This window comes from Humulus lupulus, chromosome 9 (assembly GCF_963169125.1).
Source record: "Humulus lupulus chromosome 9, drHumLupu1.1, whole genome shotgun sequence".
NCBI lineage: Eukaryota > Viridiplantae > Streptophyta > Magnoliopsida > Rosales > Cannabaceae > Humulus > Humulus lupulus.
Genome location: NC_084801.1, coordinates 132,953,473 through 132,970,077, shown reverse-complemented (window position 1 = coordinate 132,970,077; position 16,605 = coordinate 132,953,473). Strand labels below are relative to the sequence as shown.

General features: G+C 38.8%; 3 protein-coding genes across 3 annotated transcripts; 2 read left to right on the top strand and 1 right to left on the bottom strand.

The window, feature by feature from the left end:
- The first annotated feature begins 1,978 nt into the window (after positions 1–1,978).
- On the top strand, positions 1,979–7,827 carry LOC133802539 (phosphoenolpyruvate carboxylase). Its single transcript, XM_062240865.1, has 11 exons — positions 1,979–2,156; positions 2,426–2,648; positions 3,059–3,450; positions 3,569–3,653; positions 4,363–4,585; positions 4,774–4,877; positions 4,970–5,057; positions 5,248–5,402; positions 5,492–6,490; positions 6,589–6,975; positions 7,253–7,827. Exons 2-11 carry the CDS (start codon positions 2,481–2,483, stop codon positions 7,544–7,546), a joined length of 2,895 nt encoding a protein of 964 aa, XP_062096849.1. The 5' UTR covers positions 1,979–2,156; positions 2,426–2,480; the 3' UTR covers positions 7,547–7,827.
- A 1,330-nt stretch (positions 7,828–9,157) lies between these two features.
- On the top strand, positions 9,158–11,312 carry LOC133800061 (uncharacterized). The gene is made up of 4 exons (XM_062238039.1): positions 9,158–9,373; positions 10,018–10,669; positions 10,742–11,033; positions 11,087–11,312. The coding sequence occupies exons 1-4, from the start codon at positions 9,158–9,160 to the stop codon at positions 11,310–11,312; spliced, it is 1,386 nt and encodes a 461-aa protein (XP_062094023.1).
- Positions 11,313–15,577: 4,265 nt separating this feature from the next.
- LOC133800060 (uncharacterized) lies at positions 15,578–16,247 on the bottom strand. Its single transcript, XM_062238038.1, has 2 exons — positions 16,214–16,247; positions 15,578–16,054 (listed from the first exon to the last, which is right to left on the bottom strand). The coding sequence occupies exon 2, from the start codon at positions 16,040–16,042 to the stop codon at positions 15,578–15,580; it is 465 nt and encodes a 154-aa protein (XP_062094022.1). The 5' UTR covers positions 16,043–16,054; positions 16,214–16,247.
- Between the last annotated feature and the right edge of the window lie 358 nt (positions 16,248–16,605).

Here is a 16,605-nt window from a genome sequence, read left to right as displayed (position 1 = left end):
TGGTATAGTATCCAAATCTCATTTTATCATTTTAAAAAACTTGAAAACAGGGGAGCCTACAAGAATAAGTGATTGGTAAGAGAGTCTTTAAAATAAAATTCAAATCAGTATTCTAATTTTGCGTTCTAAAATAAAAAAACAAGAAAATCACGTTTTCTCTGATTCCAAATCATTGTATCATAAAATCCTACAAATCTATCAATTTTTTATATTTTCAGATTACCTACCAATCACATATTCAGTTTTTTAAAACCCAAAAATAGTTTTCAGATATTGAACCAATCACATTTTCAAAAACATGTTTTCAGACTATAAATTCATATTTTTATTTCAGAAACACACTTTTTAAAAATGTACTTTTCCAATCGCGAACCAATTAAACCCTAACTTAAAGTTTGAAAATTATATTGATTTTATATTTAAACTTTTTATGAAATTTCAAAAAGTAAAAAATAAACCACAAACTAGTAAAACCTTATCGCATAGTGTAGTGTGGTAAAGTAAAATTTGAAGTCACGTTCTCCTTTATTTTTTTCTTTCTTGAATTTTTAGATTTAAATGGCATAATTTGAAAGATGAATAAAAAAACTCCAAAAGTTATATATTCTTCCAATCTTCATCACAGGGGTGATATCATCCCTAATATAGCTGTAAATGTGGGCCGGCCCGACCTCACTCATATTTTCGTGCCTTCGAATAATTCGGGCCGAGCCGAGCCTGTATTTAAATTCGTGTTGGTTCGGGCCGACCCATATTTCTTATTTGGACCCAAATTCGGGCCCATTTTATTATTGCCAAAATATTTGAAGATGAAGAATTGAACCCTCCATCTCCTTTTTAAGGATCAATGGACTCACCACCAATCCAAATACATTTCAGTGTTCAAATTATAGTTTGAGATATTTTTATATACTTTTCAACAATACTTTACACAAAATTATATCATAGATAATTATTAAAATTTGAATATCTACTAATAAATACTAAAAATTTTAACTCACAAATCTTAAAATAAATTAATATAATTATAAACATCGACAAAAATAATAGACTTTTATTATCATTTTAATTTATAGATAATTAACACTATCATTATTAGTGTCAAAATATCGGGCTTTTTATTGTGTCGTGCTTTCAGGCTAGTTTGTTCGTGCTTTTGTGTCGTACCTTCGGGCTTATCATGCCGTGCTCAAGCTCATGTCGTGCCAATTTTTAATTTGTGTCATGCCTAGCCCAAACCCATATTTTTTTATGCCGATTTCATACCATGCTAAAAAACTCTACCCGTATTTACAACTCTAATCCATAAACACTACAAATTTAATAATAATAATAATAATAATAATAATAATAAGTAAAAATTGATAGGCTCTATAGAATCATTTAATAATAATAATAATAAGTAAAAATCGATAGGCTCTATAGAATCATTTAATAATAATAATAATAAGTAAAAATCGATAGGCTCTATAGAATCATTATTGGTGAAAAGTAGAACTCATCTTAGCCACAATTTTCTTTTTTAATTTTTAATTTTTCTTGTACGGCTAATAAAAAAGGTACCCCACTAGCCGTACCTTGTCTTTTACTTCTGACTGATCTCTTTTAACAAAAACAACCACTTTCGAAAATTGCCACTTTTTATTTTTTATTTTAAATATCAATAAATTGAAAGATGAGAACAAGAAGAAGAATAGTTTAAGGTATTGAGATCAAAGTGAACAGTGTTTATGTCAAATTTGTACTCATAAATCTTAACACATCACATTTGATTTGTGCTAAAAATCACTTTTTTTTTCTTTCTAATTTTGAGTTAGCAAATCTCAAAATCATTTCCTCATTGGAAAGTAAGTAATTGAAAGAGTATCTTTAGAAAAGCATATTCTTCTATGTCGAACATCCACTTGACACGACATGAGCCCAAAAATAAAACCCAAACAGAAGACGTTGAGAGAGAAAGTTCTTGCATGAGTTTCGCCTCAAAATAATAATTACAGATACAGAGAGGAAATAAAAAAACTTTAAAAAGTTTTGATTTTTGACAATTTTCTATATAAAGTCATAAACTTCACTCGTTTGGATCTCACACTCACTCTGTCTTCTCTTTCTCTCTCTATATCTTCTTACTGGCTGAAATCTCACTTGCCCAGATTCAGGTACTTCATTCTCCATCACTGTTATCAGTTAATTCAATCTGGTCATACAAAAGATCAGATTTTTCACCTCAAAAAGTGCTATTTTTTATTATATTGTAATTTTTGATATACTCACACAGTACAGTCCGCACACGTGGCTGTATGAGAAATTTCCTTTATTGTGGGTCATGATCAGAATTTGTGGCTCTTGTGATTGATTCAATCTCCATGATTGTAGCCCCATATTTTTTGGGTATTCAGTTCTGACTATATACTTTTCCCTTGTTTAGGTTTTTTTGGTATTGTTATTAGTCAAAGTGAGGAAGGTGACTGTGACTTGAACAAATGGCTACTCGGAATCTGGAGAAGTTAGCATCTATTGATGCTCAGCTTCGGCTTTTGGTTCCTGGGAAAGTGAGTGAGGATGATAAGCTTGTTGAGTATGATGCCTTGCTTTTGGATCGTTTTCTAGACATTCTCCAAGACTTGCATGGAGAAGATCTCAGGGAAACGGTGAGTCTCTCTGGTTTTTTCTGATCTTTTTGGATTTGGGTTTTCTTCAATTTCAAATGTTTTTAGATTGGTATAGCTCAAAACCCAGTTCAGATTGTGTAGATCATTTGATTTTTGGGCGGAGTTTTATTTTATGAGATTGGATGCTTAAATCTCAGTGCTTGTACTAATGAAATTCATTTACTGTTTTTGATTCCTTAACCAATGTCTTTTTGTCTTTTGATTTGACTTTTTTAATGATAAAATTTAAGAGAATTTATGTCTGCTACATTGGAGGAAGAGGGAATGGTTATTTTTGAGTTTTTGGAACTTGTTTTCAATGAAGATGTGTTGAGTGTTCATGGAAGGAGTTCAGTGATTCAGATCACTATGTGTTTAAAAATTTGTTTTTCTTATTGGTGTGTGTATAGGTTCAAGAGTGTTATGAGCTTTCCGCTGAGTATGAGGGAAAGCACGATCCGAAAAAGCTCGAGGAGCTCGGAAATGTGCTGACAAGTTTGGATCCAGGGGATTCAATTGTCATTGCAAAATCTTTCTCACACATGCTTAGCTTGGCTAACATGGCTGAAGAAGTCCAGATTGCATATCGCAGACGGAACAAGCTTAAAAAGGGTGATTTCATTGATGAGAATTCTGCTACAACTGAATCAGACATTGAAGAAACTCTAAAGAGGCTTGTTGGGAAGCTTAACAAGTCTCCTCAAGAGGTTTTTGATGCATTGAAGAATCAGACTGTGGATCTTGTCTTGACTGCTCATCCTACTCAGTCAGTTCGTCGATCTTTGCTTCAGAAGCATGGAAGGTTTGCTTAAGTCATTAGCTTTTTTTTCATTTGAACTGTTTCCTGAGTTATAACTATTTAGTTGAACTTTAAGCTTTTAATCTCTTTCATTCTAATCCTAACTCTTATGTGTAATCAGGATTAGGAACTGTTTAGCCCAGTTATATGCCAAAGACATAACTCCTGATGATAAGCAGGAGCTTGATGAGGCACTGCAGAGAGAGGTACTACTAAGCTCTTTGACCATTTGTTTTTGCATGCTATCGAAAATTGTTATCTAAATTTTGGGAAGGATTTAATATTTTGTTGCATTTTTCTTTGATATTTTTTTTGGGCCTCTGTTTCACTATTTTTCGCTTTCTATTTAGCCTATAATAGAATATAGGATTGCTTAATTACTAAGAATGATCAAGCTCTACAGTGATAAATTTTTTCTACTTCTTTGTGTTCAGTGTTCTCTTTGTTCTTTATATAAAATGAAAAATAACATTTCAAGGAAAATATTTGAAAGTAAACTAGGACAAATGCTATTTTTGATCTAGCAAAGCTCTTTGATGCAAATGACGATTGAAGACCTATAGCTATAAACATTGTGAAGTGTTATTGAAATGACTACTATAGAATTATCAACAGCATATACCGGAGAAAAGTTCTGACTACCATGTTAAACATTAGGTTTTTGGTGAAATTCTATGACAAAATGATTGAAAATGAGACACTTGTGTTTATACCATTTGGCAGAATGGATTATTTTAATTACAATGATAGATTGTCTTTAATTTTCGCCATTATGCACAGATGGAATCATGTTATGATTCTTGCAAAACTTATGCAATGGTTTCATGCTTGTAAGTTCTTAGTAGACAAAGAAATTGACTAGAGTTGATAGAACTATTAATAATCTTCTTTATTTTGGTGTTGTGGTTTATGTAGATTCAAGCTGCATTTCGTACTGATGAGATTCGGAGAACACCTCCAACACCTCAAGATGAGATGAGGGCTGGAATGAGCTACTTCCACGAGACAATCTGGAAGGGTGTCCCAAAGTTCCTTCGCCGTGTTGACACAGCTTTGAAGAACATAGGGATTGATGAGCGTGTTCCTTACAATGCCCCGCTTATTCAATTCTCCTCTTGGATGGGTGGTGATCGTGATGGTATTTCTCTTTCTCTCCTAAAATTCATTTTCTCAATTCTGCTAAAGAGCTTAGAGTTTGTTGCTTATCTCAGCTTCTTAGGTAAATCAATGCTACTCATTCTCTTGATTATAGTCCCTTGCCCTATTAAAGTGCTTTCTTTTTTTCTCTCCAACGCTGTATGGCTAATTTTTGTTTTTGGGCTTCAGGTAACCCAAGAGTAACTCCTGAGGTTACAAGGGATGTTTGCTTGTTGGCTAGAATGATGGCAGCCAACTTGTACTATTCCCAAATAGAGGATCTTATGTTTGAGGTATCTTCTCTTCTTTCTCGATCAAACTTTGTTTTTCTTATATTCGTTTCAATTGTTTTTTTTTAGTATTTTTTTTCTTTTGATCATTGTAGTTGTCCATGTGGCGTTGCAACGATGAACTGCGTGTTAGGGCAGATATGCTCCACAATTCCTCAAAGAGAGATGCTAAACACTACATAGGTAATTACTGAATATGGAGATGAGCCATTTCACATGTTTTTTTTAAACATGCTAAACAGAGCTGTTCCAAATGAAATTGAGTCGATAGAACAGAGAAAGTAGCAAATACCTTAGAAACCATGTTTCAAATTGTAAACTATTCAGTTACTGTCACTACTGATCACTGATTAGCATCTTTTATTTTGTGTAGAATTTTGGAAACAAATTCCTGTAAGTGAACCCTACAGAGTAATACTTGGTGAAGTGAGGGACAAGCTTTATCAAACACGTGAACGTTCTCGTCATTTGTTAGCCAATGGTTACTCTGACATTCCAGAGGATGCAACATTTACCAATCTCGACGATGTAATTCCACTTATTTAAACTTCTTTAAACCTTATGTTATCTCTTAAATAGTTTGATGTGGTACTTACTTTTTTCTTAATCCCTTGTAGTTCTTGGAACCGCTCGAGCTGTGCTACCGATCACTTTGTGCTTGTGGTGACCGAGCTATTGCTGATGGTTCCCTTCTCGACTTTTTGAGGCAAGTTTCAACTTTTGGGCTTTCACTTGTGAGGCTTGATATTAGGCAAGAGTCAGACCGCCATACTGATGTCATGGATGCCATTACCAAGCATTTGGAAATTGGTTCATACCGTGAGTGGTCTGAAGATCGTCGACAGGAATGGCTTTTATCTGAACTGTGCGGCAAACGTCCTCTGTTTGGCCCAGATCTTCCCAAAACTGAAGAGATTGCTGATGTTTTGGACACATTTCATGTCATAGCCGAACTTCCAGCAGATAACTTTGGAGCGTATATCATCTCAATGGCTACTGCTCCTTCTGATGTGCTTGCAGTGGAGCTGCTACAGCGTGAATGTCACGTGAAGAATCCTTTGAGAGTTGTTCCTCTATTTGAGAAACTCGATGATTTGGAGGCTGCCCCTGCTGCTTTGGCTCGGCTGTTCTCAGTAGATTGGTACATAAATCGGATCAATGGAAAGCAAGAAGTCATGATTGGGTACTCTGACTCTGGTAAAGACGCTGGACGTTTCTCTGCAGCCTGGCAGTTGTACAAGGCTCAAGAAGAGCTTATCAAGGTTGCGAAAGAGTATGGTGTGAAGCTTACCATGTTCCACGGTCGTGGTGGGACTGTTGGAAGAGGAGGCGGGCCAAGTCATCTCGCTATTTTGTCTCAACCACCGGACACAGTTCATGGCTCACTTCGTGTTACCGTTCAAGGTGAAGTCATTGAGCAGTCCTTTGGAGAGGAACACTTGTGTTTTAGAACACTTCAGCGTTTTGCAGCTGCTACACTTGAGCACGGTATGAACCCTCCAGTTTCACCAAAACCAGAGTGGCGTACACTTATGGATGAAATGGCGGTTATCGCTACAAAAGACTACCGTTCCATTGTCTTCAAAGAACCCCGTTTTGTTGAGTACTTCCGCCTGGTAAGCAAGCATTCAAGAAAGAGCAATTTAACTAACCATGATTTAGTTTCTCTCTTATAATCAAAAATTAATTTTAAATAACCATATTATGATCACAGGCTACACCGGAGTTGGAGTATGGGCGAATGAACATTGGTAGTCGTCCATCGAAGCGAAAGCCTAGTGGGGGAATAGAATCTCTTCGTGCAATCCCATGGATCTTCGCCTGGACACAAACAAGGTTCCATCTTCCAGTGTGGTTGGGATTTGGAGAAGCTTTCAAACAAATCATTCAGAAAGATATTAGGAATCTCCATATGATGCAAGAGATGTATAACTCATGGCCATTCTTTAGGGTCACCATTGATTTAGTTGAAATGGTGTTCGCCAAGGGAGACCCCGGGATTGCTGCGCTGTACGACAAACTCCTTGTTTCCGAGGAGCTACAGCCATTTGGACAGCTCTTGAGGGATAAATTTGAAGAAACCAAGAGCCTCCTTTTGCAGGTAAACAAAAAAAGAGAATTTTTTATGCCTTTAGTAAAAAGATTACATTTTTATAGTTTTGGTATCATGATGTGCGGTAGATTTTGAATATTTGTTTGGTATTGATACAAAAACCGTATTTTTTTAGAAGAAAAAACTTTTAGAGATGGTAAAAAAGTTGAAAAAAAACCATAAAAATTTGTCACTTTTGCAAAGAATTCTACAAGTATTATGGTAAACTTCTATCTTCGGCCATGTTAGATTGATCCATTACTTGATGATATGATGATTTTTACAGATTGCTGGACACAAGGATCTTCTTGAAGGTGATCCACATTTGAAGCAAAGACTCCGCCTGCGTGATTCATACATCACAACCCTCAATGTCTGCCAAGCCTACACATTGAAGAGAATCCGTGACCCGAGCTACCACGTCACAGTGCGGCCGCACATCTCCAGGGAGATTATGGAATCGAAACCAGCGAATGAACTCGTGCAGCTGAACCCCACGAGCGAGTATGCACCTGGTCTTGAGGACACACTCATCTTGACAATGAAGGGTATTGCTGCTGGTCTGCAGAACACTGGTTAAGTCCTTCCCGCCCGCCGAGTTGTGTTGTCTTTTTTTTTCACTTATTTTTTAGATTGGTTGTGCCCAATAAATAATTACTTTCATACAAAATCTGTTGAGTGAGTGGATGTCTTTAATCATCTGCCATGAGGTCAAAATTTTGGGCTGACCTTATTGAGCTGTATGATCCGGTTGCTGTGCCTGAAGAACACTTACTGTGGCCAGCATTATAATTGTTTGTCACAAAGTACTTTCTTTTTTAATCAATTAAACTGCTTGCTTATCATATATGATTTTTTTAACATGGTGTTTCTCTTCCTTTTGATGAGTGGAATGGTTTATAAACTTTATATTACTAACTACATGTCCTTTCTTGATTCAAAGCAGATAATTTCTGGGATAACTTGAAAAATACGCAGTTTTAGGATTAGTTAACTAAAAATAGCTACTAATAACATTAGTTGAATATTACCTATTTTTTTAAGCACATTTCCCATATTACTCTTAAAATACTACTAGAAGTCCAATGTAAAAATCTCAATTTTTGCCTCTGTCGTATCATTTACTTCCCATTTTAAATAATATTTCAGTGTCAGTTCCACTAAATCACTGTATAATAGGTAGAGTCATTAACAGTTTGGGTATTAATCTAAGAGTTTTAAAAGGTGGGTAAAAATTAAAGAGGTTAACTTAAATTGGGTACTAGGTGTACTTTTTACACAATTTCTGTACTAAAAAGAAAAAAGTTAAGGTTAAAATTAAATCTATTAGGCACTTGTAGGGGCCAAAATTGGGCTCAGGCCCAATGTCATATGTCAGCACACATCCGCTATCAACAAAGAATGCTCAAATAAGATCGGATTGGGCTATCTGACTCCTAAATGGTACTATCACAAAGCCACACCCAATAGGCCCAAAACAATATGGTCAAGTCATATGTTAACATTACCCATGACCCGACATTGAACTCAATGATCTGACCCACACCTGAGACTAAGTCTTGTCACTCATCCAAACAGATTGAGAAATGGTTAGTCAAAACTGACCACGTGGATAACGATCTCCCTCATAAAGTGGGAAAAGAGCGCTTCCAAAGGAGGAGGGATCATGAGTAACGTTCTTCCACATCTGCCTATAAGAAGCCACTCTCAGTCACTGGGAGAGGGGGATCAATCTGAATCATCACATCTCTTCTCATATACAGTTCACTCTCTTTTTCTCTGAAATTACATACTTATTTTCGCAGTCAAGATAGGTAGTAACTTAGCTCAGTCATTCATTTTCCTTCTCATTATTGCATTATTAATAATCTTACTAACTTGACCGTCGGAGTCCCTTTGGCCGGCACCATCCCGGTGTCCCAAGGTTTCCCAGTTACTCTCTTTTTTGTTCTACAAGTTGTCGGTGCCCGCATACGATCATCTTCAATCGATTGTGGATTTCAACATCTACAATTTGGCGCCCACCGTGGGGCCCTGACAAGTTGCAACTGAGCAAAGTGTTTCGACTCTTACCGTTCAGTCAACCACCGCTAGGACAATGGCAGAGCATATGGAGGAAGGAGAGATCAATGTGGAGTAGCCCAACGTCCGTGACCAACTCGCCGCTCTTACAGCTCAGATGAAAGAGAACATGGAGCGCACTCAAGCAATGGAACGAGAAAATGCATCGTTCATGGAGGAAAATGCTGCGCTGAAGGCCCAACTTGAGTCATTGATTGCTTCAATAACTAGTCGAGGAAGATTCCAAGTTTCAATTGGTCCAATGCAATCACTTGACACAACCCCAATAGGAGGATCAAGCCAAGTGACCGGACAACCATCAGCATTGGGAGCAACTACTGTCGCGGTCGGATAACAAACAACCACATCCAACACGGTCAATTAGAATGTGGGTTTACAGTCAACTTCATCGGCCATTCCTCCAGCAATCAACTCATCAACCATTCCTCCAATAGTTATTCCACTAGCAGTCAACTTGACCAACATGATTGCTCTTGAAAGCTCTCAAAACCAACAATCCCTTGTTGTACCAAATAATATGACTATTGATTTAACACCCTCTATTGTGAATGCATGAAAGAATGTTACGCCTACTCAAGAAGAGTTGATTGAACAAATAATTGCACGGAAACTAGAAAGCATGGAGGCCATGATCCAACGAATTCCAGGGGTGCCAACTCCCATTAAAAAGAGCCTACCTAGCAGCTTTGCAGATTCACCCTTTGTAGATGCAATTGCCTTAGTGGAAATGCCAAAAAAGTTTGTGTTCCCACTGATGAAAATGTATGATGGAACGATTGATCCCAATGACCACATAGCTAGCTACAAGTAGAGGATGTTTACTGCCGCTATACCTCGCGAGTTGCGCGAGGCATGTATGTGCAAGGGGTTTGGGTCCAGTCTGGTTGGCCCAACCCTTCAATGGTATACAAACTTGCTTAATAATTCTATTGCTTCATTTGCTCAATTGACTGATTTTTTGTAGAGCAGTTTGCTAGTAGCAGGTTACTGGAGAAGCTATTAGATGACCTCTATAGAATCAGGCAGAGAAGGGATGAATCTTTAAGAGATTATGTAGCAAGGTTCAATGCTGAGAAGGTGTCAATTACGGCATGCAACGTGGACACAGTCGTCACAGCCTTCCGAAAAGGCCTTTTGGTAGAATCTGACCTTTATAAAGAGCTAACTAAATATCCTTGCAGGACAATGGAGGATGTTCATGCCAAAGCATGGGCTCCAATAAAATGGGAGGAAGACGAGTCTAACAGAAAATCGATCTCCAACTACTCAAATTCTCGTGAGAGTCGGGGTCCGAAACGAGTAGAGCGCAAGTCATCTTATCATGTTGAACCTTATCCAACCAACAGATCCAGACCATTTCAAGGTGGTGGAAGAGCTCCACCACAACGATCTCGTGATTATCAAGAGAGAGGACAATCATCCCAAAGACTTAGAAGCTACCAAGACAAAGCACCAATTCCGGAATATACTCTGACTATAGACCCTGTTGAAGTGGTTGCTGTGATGAACGGCATAGGAAATAAAGTCAAGTGGCCTGGAAAGATTCAAAATCCAGAAGCTCTGAAAGATATGACTAAATGGTGTGAATTTCATAGCGATCACGGACACACCATAGCTGAATGTATAGCACTCAAGTTTGAAGTTGCAGGACTCCTTCGCTGAGGACAACTACGCAATTTCCTTTCTGATAAAGGCAAAGCAACCATAGCAGAATGGGACAACAGACAAGAAAATCCACCTGAACCCCCTCAAAATGCAAGGACCGTAAATGTGATTTCAGGAGGATCGGAAGTTAGTGGTATTACGTATTCAGCAGCTAAACGTCATGCACGTGAACTCATCAACAACCAAGGAAAGCCTAGAAAGCCAGAGACAGTCGCTGGACAAACCATCAGCTTTGTCAATAACGAAACCACAGATTTGCTTCACCCTCATCATGATGCTTTAGTCATTTCATATATATTGCAAATTGTTTCATTAAATGTGTATTGATCGATAATGGAAGTTCTGCTAACATTTTATTCCTCAATGCTCTCAGGGACATGAAAGTGGATGAGTCAACAATCATCCAAAAATCTACAGTCCTAATCGGGTTCAGTGGTGAGCAAAAGCACTCGATTGGAGAAATCAACCTGCATGTTTGGGCAGAAGGAGTAAACCTCCAGACCAAGTTCATTGTTGTTGATTGCCCTTCTTCATACAATGCCATCCTTGGCCGACCATGGATCCATGAGATGAAAGTTGTGCCATCCACATACCACTAAGTGGTAAAATTTCCAACACCATGGGGAGTAAAGCAGATATCGGGGGCACAAAAAACAGCGCGAGACTGTTATCAGAGCACTTTGAAAGAAAAACAACCCACCTTATAGCAACTACAGCAATCAAGTACAATGATTGCCCCAGATGAGCCTAACATGGAGGAGCTTGATGAAGTGAGCATTAGCAAGGAATTCTCATAGCACAAAGTTTAAATTGGAGCCAAACTCACACCAGAACTACAAGCCAGATTGATCGAATTTCTTATTAAGCACCATGACTGCTTCACTTGGTCTCACAAAGATATGACAGGTATAGACCCTAACATTGTTATGCATAAGTTGCAGGTAGACCCTGACTTCCCTCCAGTCAAGCAAAAAAGAAGGAAGTTTGCTCCAGAACGTAACAGAGTGATCAACGAAGAAATTCAAAAGCTCGTCGACATCGAATCAGTTAGAGAGGTCAATTATCCAGACTGGTTGGCCAATGTAGTTGTCGTTAAAAAAAGAATGGGAAGTGGAGGATTTTCATTGATTTCACAGACCTCAACATGGCATGCCCCAAAGATTCATTCCCGCTCCTGCACATCGACTTGCTTGTTGATGCCACAGCCGGACATGAGATCCTTAGCTTCATGGATGCATTTTCCGGGTACAACCAGATCCTTATGCAACCAGATGCCCAAGAGAAGACAGCATTCATCACGGAGCGGGGAACCTTCTGTTACAAGGTCATGCCGTTTGGACTTAAGAACGCTGGTGCAACATATCAGAGATTGGTTAATCGGATGTTCGCAGATATGCTAGGAAATTCAATGGAAGTATATATTGACGACATGCTCATCAAGTCTCTAGTAGCAGCAGACCACCTCAATCATCTCGAACATTCATTCCAGGTACTTAAAAAATATAATATGAAACTCAACCCTGCCAAGTGTTCTTTTGGTGTTTCTTCAGGAAAATTTCTAGGGTACTTAGTCACAAAGCGAGGAGTTGAAGCAAACCCAGATCAAATACGCTCCATACAGAACATTCAATCGCCAAAATCAGTTAAAGACGTCCAACGCCTAACTGGGAGAATAGCAGCACTCAGCCGTTTTATTTCAAAATCCTCTGAACGTTGTCATTTGTTCTTCTCGACACTTAGAAAGACAAAGGACTTTGAGTGGACAGAGGAATGTGAAGACGCACTTAGACAACTTAAAGAATACCTCACCTAACCTCCACTCTTAGCAAAACCAAAAGATGGTGAATCACAATACATGTACCTAGCCGTCTCAGGGACACCAATCAGCGCTGTGTTAATCAAAGAAGAGGAAGGAAGGCAACAACCCGTCTATTATGTCTCAAAGACTCTTCTTGACGCAGAAACAAGATACAGCCAACTTGAGAAGTTGGCTCTAGCACTTGTCACAGCAGGATGCAAACTCAGACCTTACTTTCAATGCCACACTATTGTGGTATTGACTCAATATCCACTTCACAATATCCTGCACAAGCCAGAGCTTTCAGGAAGACTCACCAAGTGGGCAGTGGAACTCAGTGAATACGACATCACATTCCAACCAAGAACAACAATCAAATCTCAGGTATTAGCTGACTTTATTGCGGATTTTTCTAGTGACATGCAGGTACAAGCAGAAAAAGAGTCGTTGTGCTTGAAAGAACAATCTGACTCTAAGTGGTTCAAGCAACAGTAGAGGATGCAGTTTAGGAGTTGTTCTGACCTCACCCCAAGGAGATGTCATTCAACGAGCAATCAAGTGTGACTTCAAAGCGACCAATAATGAAACTGAGTACGAAGCACTCATTGCTGGGCTCGATCTTGCCAAGGAGATGAATATCAAGATTCTCAGATTCCCAACTTATAGTCAATCAATTCAATGGTACATACCAGGCCAAAGACTCAAAAATGGTGGCGTACCTCCAGGCTGTAAAAGAAAGACTGTCAAGCTTCACAGAAATCTCCATCAATAAAGTGCCGAGGATCGAAAATAGTCATGCTAATGCACTAGCCAACCTAGGGTCAACAATTCAAACCAAGAATGAAGTCACAATTCCAGTCATCTACATGCAGTGGCCAGCGGTGTGGAAACCTCAAGAGGAAGTCAAGGATGTGTCGGAGAACATCAGTTGGATGACACCCATAATCCAATATCTGACTGATGGCACACTCCCGCAAGACAGGAGTGAATCTCGAAAGATTAGAGCCAAGGCAGCAAGGTTCACTTTATATGATGGAAAATTGTACAAAAGATCATATTCTGGGCCCTTACTTAGGTGTCTCACTCTAGCAGAAACACACTACGTTCTTACAGAGTTACATGAAGGTGAGTGCGGCAACCACTCAGGTTCAAGAAGTCTCAGCAATAGGGCGTTAACTACCAGATACTATTGGCCAACCATGAGAGCAGATTCACTCAACTTTGTGCTAAAATGTGACAAATGCCAACGATTCGCCCAAATCTCACATATGCCACCAGAAAAGCTACATTCAACTCTAGCACCTTGGCCTTTCATGAAGTGGGGGATGGACATGGTAGGGAAGATGCCAACCACTCCAGGACAACGAGTATTCATGCTAGCACTGACAGACTATTTTACCAAATGGGTCGAAGCAGAAGCATTTTCAAAGGTAAGAGATCTCGAAGTTAAGAATTTTGTCTGGAAAAACATAATATGTAGGTTTAGAGTGCCAAAGGAGATAGTCACTGACTATGGCTCGCAATTTGTAAGTTTATAATTCTAGAACTTCTGCAAAGAATGGGGAATCCAACTCTCATTTTCGACCCCAAGATACCCACAAGCCAACGGTCAAGCAGAATCAACAAACAAGATTGTTATCAACACATTGAAAAAGAGGTTAGAGAAGGCCAAAGGAAGGTGGGCAGACGAGTTGCCTAGTGTTCTATGGTCTTATCGCACAACTACAAAAACCTCTACCGGTGAGACCCCATTCTCGCTCACCTTCAGAACAGAGGCAGTCATCCCAGCAGAAATAGGTATTCCTAACCCTAGGTTTGAATACTTGACTGATAATCAGAACTGGCAGAATATGAACCTCGAGCTCGATTCACTAGATGAAAAGAGAGAGCAAACCTTGGTTAGAGTTGCAGCATACCAACAGAAGGTCTCTCAACATTTCAACAAAAACATCCGAGCACGAACGTTCAAGGAAGGCAATTGGGTGCTCCGCCGGGTATTTCAAAACACTAAAGAGGCAGGAGTTGGTAAATTGGGCCCCAATTGGGAAGGCCCCTATAAAATTACCAAGGTCATTGGACAAGGGGCATATCCACTTCAAGCGAATGATGGTCGAGAAATAGGCAACAGCTGGAATGCCACACATCTAAAACAATATCATTTCTAACTCAAACCTTTTCAATTACACTTTCTATGAATAATATACTGACTTAAGTATTGGAGAGTCGACGACGGCACCCCCAATCACACAGATGAGTCAATCTATCCTCGAAGCCCGGAGTGGTCAAACTAGCAATCAATTTTAACCATAAGCGCCCAGGTTGTGAGCACTCATACGATCATACTCAAATCAAATCATGAACGAGCAAGATCATGCCAAATTATTTGTAATGTATTCAGCACTTAACTTATTTTCAATTTATTTCATCTCAAATATTCTACTGACTTTAGCATCAGAGAGTCGACGGTACAATTTATGGAATCAAGAATCTGACAGTCACAAGTTCATTTCTTCCAATGACTTCATCATTAGACGAGACCTCAAGAAATAATGTTCACACAAGCGCATGCTCCCAATTACTAAAGTGTTACCTTCAGTCCAGACGAAAGAGTTTGACTGTGACCAACTTCATCACTCACACTCAAACTGGGGAGTAAGGAGTATTGACTTTATCAAAGTTGAAGCAATCAAGAAATCTTGCAAAAAACAATTAGAGTCTCAACCACCCTCAGCTTATGACAATGATCTATGGTAACCTATGGTACGCTCAACTCAAACTAAACTATACACTTATCTATTCTCTTCAAATATTACATTTGTTAAAATTACTACTATGTCTGTCAATCATTCAAAATTTTTATCAATCATTCAAATTCAAAAATGTAAGGAGAAATTTTAACACTCATTTAGAACACCATAAATAGACAAATATTTCTTCTAGCAATCATCGAACCCCGCTAGGCAAACAGTACAAAAGATGAATTCAAAAAGGGGACTTGTACAAGGCAAATGTCAATTATCAAAACACTAAGATACATGAACCATTAAGCAAACACATGAAATGAAACTAAGCATTTGTATGAGGTCCTTCACGATCCTTTGTAGTACCAAGATCATGGATCTCGGCAGCCGCTTCTTTGATATTCACAACAGAAGCATCTTCAAATTGTTCAGCTCCTTCACTATCAACATCCAAACCCATGTGGGCACTGTAAGTTTCTATCTCACCATCCACATCCCAGTCATTATATTTTCCTTCCTTGTACTCAATCATTAGTTCTCCACGAGTCTTGATAACAGCAGTCAAAGCAACCTGCTCAAAATTAGAGGCAAGGTCCTCTGCCTTTTTCTTCTCATTAGTCAGCTCTTGCTTCACCTTCTCAAGCTTATCCTTTAGAGACTTAATGAGATCTTCAGATTGGCGCTCTTTCTCTACATGCTTCTCAATCTCCAGCTTCATGGAAGCATTATTATTGGCCAAAATTCTATTCTTCTTCTCCAAGACAGGATAATCTTCTTGAATGTAAATCATGGCTTGAAGAATCTACATACATTACAACCAAGTTTAAAAAGAGCTAAAAGAATTAAACACAATAAACAACATCCTTACCTTGTAAGCCTCAGCTACTCCATAGTTGGCAGCCCCAACTCGACCAAGATCATTCAATCGTTCTTGATCAGCAGGAGGAAGCAGTCCACTTACATGTCCTTCAATCGATGCAGGGTTTTAGTAAACCGACACTGTATGAGGAATTCGTAGGACAGTCTCATCAAGGACCTCTGGGTCAAGAAATTCAACTTTCCTCTTGATAGTAGTACATGTACCCAAAGAAGATTGGGTCAGCGGAATATCAGAAAAGTCAATCTCGGAAACTTGTTTGGACCCGCTTGTCTTTGGCCTCTTAGCTGTTGTCAGTTTAGCTTTAGCCATAGCATCACTAGCTTTGGGTATTTTGATCACTCTTTTTTGAGACATCTTGTCTGCAAACATACGTTGCTCTTCGGTCAAGTGAGTCAAAACAGTAAACTCAATTCCAACCTTCTCAAGTTCTCGAGTCAGAACAAGGATGTGAATGTGTTCAAGGGATTGAAGTT

Bases quoted from the DNA above. Each gene is read 5' to 3' on its own strand.
- LOC133800061 (XM_062238039.1), top strand. From the start codon at position 9,158: ATGGAGCGCACTCAAGCAATGGAACGAGAAAATGCATCGTTCATGGAG. The intron at 10,670-10,741 runs GTATAGCACTCA...TTTCTGATAAAG, and splicing joins CGGACACACCATAGCTGAAT to GCAAAGCAACCATAGCAGAA. The intron at 11,034-11,086 runs GTATTGATCGAT...CAATGCTCTCAG, and splicing joins CAAATTGTTTCATTAAATGT to GGACATGAAAGTGGATGAGT.
- LOC133802539 (XM_062240865.1), top strand. From the start codon at position 2,481: ATGGCTACTCGGAATCTGGAGAAGTTAGCATCTATTGATGCTCAGCTT. The intron at 4,586-4,773 runs GTATTTCTCTTT...TTTGGGCTTCAG, and splicing joins GATGGGTGGTGATCGTGATG to GTAACCCAAGAGTAACTCCT. The intron at 6,491-6,588 runs GTAAGCAAGCAT...TTATGATCACAG, and splicing joins TTGTTGAGTACTTCCGCCTG to GCTACACCGGAGTTGGAGTA.
- LOC133800060 (XM_062238038.1), bottom strand. From the start codon at position 16,042: ATGATTTACATTCAAGAAGATTATCCTGTCTTGGAGAAGAAGAATAGA.